We start from the raw sequence: 6,000 nt of genomic DNA on the forward strand, positions 1-6,000 counted from the left end.
ATTCTCCTAAAATATTCTCTGGAGTGCTTCCTTTATCCCCACTCCTCATTTCTTTTTATTTAGATTGTTACTTGGGCAAAGAGAATCCTTCCTGTTTAATAAGGAGAGGGGGAGGGAACAACCGAGCAACAGAACACCAGCTTCTCTTTAGAAGGAAGTATTATGGGCAATTGCATCTAATGATCGCTGTCTAAGCACATATATATGTATGTTTGAATAGGACATTACTTTCTTTAAATTACTGGTGAATTCCTCTTTTATATTATTATGTGGAAGCATCTTTCTGTGAATGTACCCTTCCACTGCAGGTGATTACATCCCTTCCTTAAAACAAAATAAAACAAAACAGAACTCTGAACATGTAGCTCTTGCAGGCAACCTATAAAGCAAGTATGTCTTACAGCCCTATTGGTTTTTTGAAAGGAAAAATCTTGGGCTCAGTACTTTTTCTCTGTAGTTTGTTCGCGGCTAGATTCTATGTACTTCATGCTTATGCATTACCAACAGCTGTAAGATGAAGACCCAAGGAAAGCCTCTCTCAAAATAGTTTTGTTGCAAAGAGAAAATGGCATTTATGCACTTTGGCAGAAACTGTACTCTGAGCCATGTTCAATTTTGAAACTTGAATGGAAAAATCCACCCCATGGAGAAGTAAACCACATAGGGTCCCGAGCTGAGTCTATCGTTAGAATGAGAACGAGGCACCAACAAGGCATAGAGCTCTGGGGACATCTGAGAGCTTATGCATGCTGTGTCTGGCAGGGGACCTCCACACGACAATACACATATTCAAGAAGGCAAAGCGGGAAACATGCCCTTGGCAAAGTGTCTTTACATAACCAGAATTTGGCTTTGCATTAGCCTACTTAGATGACAGTTTCACAAATTAAAACAAAACAAAACAAACAACAACAACAAAACCCACTTTTTTTTTTTACTGATTTACTCATTACATCATAATATTCCTTTAATTTGGGAATCCTTTATAGTTTGGATTAGAATCTTCTGCCTTAGTCAGGTCCTAAAGGCAGTGTCTCATCTCCCAGTCCCCTCACCTTTATGTAGTCAGTGTTTCTGTGTTCTCACTAGTGTCATAGGGTAATGTGAGGTCTCATTTTGCTTAGTTCTTTCGGTAAAGACTACTCAGCCAGCCACATGTGAATCACAGTAGTTGGTTTAAAGCCTTTTGCCTCAGTAGCAATTCCAGGTGTTAAAGGAATGTCTGGCCGCATCAGTAGTTATTTCTCAAAAAATTCAGTGTTGTGCTAAGTTGCCCACCCCAACTGGGAAAATTTTTCTGTTTTCATACCCAATTACCTCTGTAATATGTGAGGCTGCCCAGCATATCAGGGCTAGAATGAATATGTTTGTCCTGATTCAGGTTACCAGGGGTTCTAAATGTAGTAAAGAAGGGCTACTTTAGTAGTAAGGTGCTGCTGATGGCCAACAACCTCCAACAGAAGGCAGGAGCTATCTCTGAAAGTCTTGTCCAAAGCCTTCCTATGATAGTCGTTTTTGAGGGATGCATGTCCTCATAGGCCTGAGTCACTCTACTGAGTAATTCTTTTAGTTTCTTACAACAATTTTTGCTTTTGGAGTGTAAGACAGGATGAACTGTAGGGTGCCCTGTCTTGTGGCACCAGAAATTGGCAGGTCTTCTTTCATTCAGTCCATTGCTAGCCAGTGGAGCTCCTCAGCCCCTTCTCTATCTACTTTATGGTAATATATTTTCCAAGAGATTATTTTTTTCTTTCCATGTCACTTGGTCTTAAGTAGACCTACCTTAGGTCATCATGATAGATCTCCTCTATCAGGAGATCTATTTCTCTTCAACAGGAAGAAGTCAGGGAATCTATCTGAGACCCTCCTTCCTGGAAGGCACCTGGATTGGTGAAAAATCTTTACTTTTCCATCTCTGAACTCTTTATAGCAAAGGAATCTTGACTCCCTAAGTCAGATTGAAGGCCTTGTGATTTCATGTCTCCCAAATGGCCTTCAGGGGTTTACGGTGATCCACTTTAGTAGAAAACTGGCAGAGTCTTCAGTCTGAGGGGGGAAAATATCATTTAAATATAAAATGAAGGTATTTTATGATGTTTCACAGAAAAAAGGTAGATTATATCTAAATCTGTCTTTACACTAAGAACTTGTACTGTGGTCTGTTGAGAGGAGTCAAAGATTCTTCTTCAGGAGGGTCCAAAAGTGGAACAAAATCTTATTAGAGGGGACTAGTTTTGGTAGGGTTCTGTTATCGAGGAAGTGAGTGGGGGGGGATAGCTTCTGAATCTTTGTAAGCAAATAATCTTGTTTGCTTTTTAAAGACTAGCTCTTAGTTGCTTATACTTGGGTTCTGAATCAGGTTTGGGAACTGAGCTCTCAGTTTGAATTCTGCTACAGTAAATATAAACATGTATTTTGTCAATAATATATATTAGCATATAAATGAACCCTTCATAAGTCTGCAGGGAAACTTTAACTTCTGCACTACTGCAATTACCACTAATTTATGGGTAATTGAATAGCAAGGGAGTCCCACATGCTGGAAGAGTTTGGTTATATTTGAGTTATTACACAAAGTTTATTGTTTGTTTTTATTCTGCAGCCTCCACCTCAGATTTATGACAAACAACTGGATGAAAGAGAACACACCATTGAAGAATGGAAAGGTGACTCTACCACTTAAATATACATTTTGCTTTATTGAAACTCAGAAATCATCTTTGAGGCATCTCCCTTTAAAGCAATTTAGTAACAGATTATTTCATAATCACTATCCTTATACTAATTTGAAAGCTCTCAAAACTTTATCTGTCTTTTCATACTAATAACAATATTGCATTTACTCAAGAATGAAAGGAATTAATTACTAACACATTTTAAAATAGTACCAATTGTCAAAGTATTTGTCATGGTGGAGGGCAAGCTTCAATTCAAAATTTCAGAATGACACATTCCATATTCGTACATAAAATTATCACATAAAATAAACAAAATTATGTCTAAGATAGCTTTAGACATTAGAAAATATAAGATAGTTAATATATAAGATAAGAGAGTTAATATATGAATTCATTTACTTCATTTATAGGACTTGAAAATTTAAATAGAAAAAATATATATCTAAATGGTTTATTTATCCTTCAAAGTAAGAAAATAATGAATAAACACATTAGTTCATTTTTTTCACCAGAATTCTTCCAAGCACATAATACATGGTCAAGATTACACTCAGGATGAAATAAACCGGAAACTATGAAGAATTGTTAAACTAATATAAATAACTACAGAGTAGATAAATATGAAAAACTAAATGCAGATCATAACAAACCATTAGGTTAAAATGAGGAGGAACATAAATGGAATATCTGAAGAAAAGAAATATTTTAGCTGCTTTGAAGGAATTAGTCACTATAAGTTGGGGAGGAAAAACAGGAAAATACCAGTATAGGGACATATGGGGAAAACAAAGGGTAGAAATGGTCAAAAAGTTTTATAATGATAGCAAAGAGATTTCTCTAGTCAAGGGGTCCTGTTGGAGAATATGGAAAGATGAACATATTCTGTTTGTGTGTGTTCATACAAATAGTGTACCAAAGTAAATAAAATTGCTAAATGATAGACAGAAAAGACTTGATTTGATCTAATAAGGACCAGAAGTTACTCTTAAGGGTTTGTGTGTAAGTAGCTACTAGGATATAAATATCACTTGAGGATGAACACGGACTAAATTGGAAACTGGAAAAACAAATACTTGTAAAGACAACGATTATATAAATTGCAACCTGTTGCCAAGCAAGAGTAAGTAGCACTGAGTTTTAGTTAAAAGGGGAAAATTAAAAGGAAGAAGATATACACATTTAACTCTAGCAAAGAAAAAACTAGACATGGTTGCCAGTTTGGGAATAAATGCAATAATTGTTATGACGTTGGGTTTAACCAAGTTTGGTTTTACAAACCCAAGATTTGAGTCAAGCAAAAAATGAAAAATGAAGAAAGAGTTAGAAAATTATAGGGAAGCAGTAGTTTAATGTCAGGAGGGGTGTATGTCTTAGGGAGTGAATACAGAAGAAATACGGAAGCTCAAAACTGAGCCATTAAATAAAGTTCTTAAGAGATAAAGTTAGATGGCATTAGAAATTCCCCCAAGGAATTCAGAACCAAGTAAAATGTGTATTCTTCACACATTTGTTTGGTCAAATGCTTTATTGAGCACTTAGTTTTGCTGGGTTCTGTGATATTATAAGAAAATGTAGAAATAGAAGAGTAAAAGAATCCCAATTGATTTGCAGTTTACTCAATTGCATCAAAATGTTATTATTTGTCATCAACTAGTAAGTTTACACTGCGTATTAAAAAGAAATTTGTTTTTTATGACACTGATATTTGTTTCTTACAGAACTTATCTACAAAGAAGTAATGAATTCAGAAGAAAAGACTAAAAACGGTGTTGTAAAAGGACAACCTTCTCCTTCAGGTACTCACTCTCAGTGAATAACTAATAAACCAGTACTTGTGTTTTTTGTTTTTTTGTTTTGTTTTTGTTTTTGTTTTTGTTTTGGCCTTGAGGAATCACAGCCAATAACATTGCTAATAGAGCATGTGAACTAATATCTCATGATTATTTCTGTCTCGTGACTTTCCTTTTTTTTTTTTTTTAAGATTTTATTTATTTGTCAGGGACAGCGAGAGCACAAGCAGGGGGAGCAGCAGGCAGAGGGAGAAGCAGGCTCCCTGCTGAGCAAGGAGCCCACTGCAGTCTGGATACCAGGACCCTGGGATCATGACCTGAGCTGAAGACAGATGCTTAACCCACTGACAGCCCATGAGTCCTCTCTAGTGATTTTCATTCCATTCCTTTTGATATTTAGTGTGGCATTCATTCTAATTCTGATTATGATGACTAGCACAAGAGTTCTTTCAGAATTATTTTAAGATAAGGTGTATCTTGAAGAAATGTTAACGTGGGCTCATTAAAGGATAACTGCTTCTCATCAAAACACAGCCATCATACGCTCTACCACATCAGTGTAGAGGTCAGGAATCCCTCCAGCCAAAACCTCTTTCCTCAGTCACTCCAGTGTTGCAACTCTTCCCAAGGCTGATATGACAGTAGTTAAAGCATCTGCTAATATGGGTTCTGATTAAAGTCAGCATGGAAAATCTCTCAGTTCGTCATCTACAGAATCAAACACACATTTATATATAAACTGTACATATTTTGCTGATCCCAATAATGTGCTTTAGGATTACTTGAGATAATTTACTTACACCCAATGCTAATATATTCTTCCAAAGACCTATGTTCTAAGTGTAAAAATATATATATATATAAAGAGTTTTAGAAAGTGTGATAGCTTATCTCTAGCTTAAACTACACTCAACTCATGTTGGCAAGAATATAGACTGCAAATGATCAGTTGTTTAGAGGAAAATGGATTTGGTGCCCTACCTTTGATAAAAAAATTTTCCTCATGCACTTTAAATTGTTTCAGGAAAAAAATGTAGGATGAATTAATCAATTCTTCATACTGATACTACTCTTTGAATAACTGGTTTGCACCCAAATCACTATGATGCCCAAACAGATACAATTCAGTTATGACATGTTTTTCTCATTTGAATCAAGCCCAATTCTATTACAAGTCTTTCTGTCCCTCAAAGAAGGCGAAGGCAATCACTGGGGTTGTCTGCCCACCCTGCTCATTCATTCTGCATCCAGATTTATACAGGTCTGTAAAAGTCATGCCAAACTTATCTGCATGTTCTGTCTGCTGCTGATTAAGGAACCCAAAGACCAAATCTAACAGCCTCAAGACACTACCTGCTAAGGCAGAAAGGCACCTTGTTTTAAGAACTTCCATAACGACCAGAACATGTTTTTCTCTAATCATTGAGCAGTCAAAATACAAAAAAAAAAAAAAAAAAAAAAAAGTCAAAAAAAAAAATCCAGGAAAGGGGAACTAGGAGCCCAGGTTAGGACTAGACAATTTTTTTTTCAAG

General features: G+C 36.0%; 1 protein-coding gene across 5 annotated transcripts in view; it reads left to right on the forward strand.

The window, feature by feature from the left end:
• LOC111154016 (mitogen-activated protein kinase 10) overlaps nucleotides 1-6,000 on the forward strand; it is a 582,803-nt gene that overhangs the window by 563,563 nt on the left and 13,240 nt on the right. For all 5 annotated transcript variants that reach the window (XM_022513381.1, XM_022513374.1, XM_022513389.1 and 2 more), the window contains 2 exons: nucleotides 2,603-2,666; nucleotides 4,397-4,474. In XM_022513381.1, the coding sequence (XP_022369089.1) occupies nucleotides 2,603-2,666; nucleotides 4,397-4,474 (142 nt within the window). The remainder of the gene's footprint in view (nucleotides 1-2,602; nucleotides 2,667-4,396; nucleotides 4,475-6,000) is intronic.

The sequence above is a fragment of the Enhydra lutris genome, unplaced genomic scaffold (genome assembly GCF_002288905.1).
Source record: "Enhydra lutris kenyoni isolate GAN:26980312 unplaced genomic scaffold, ASM228890v2 scaffoldscaffold3, whole genome shotgun sequence".
NCBI lineage: Eukaryota > Metazoa > Chordata > Mammalia > Carnivora > Mustelidae > Enhydra > Enhydra lutris.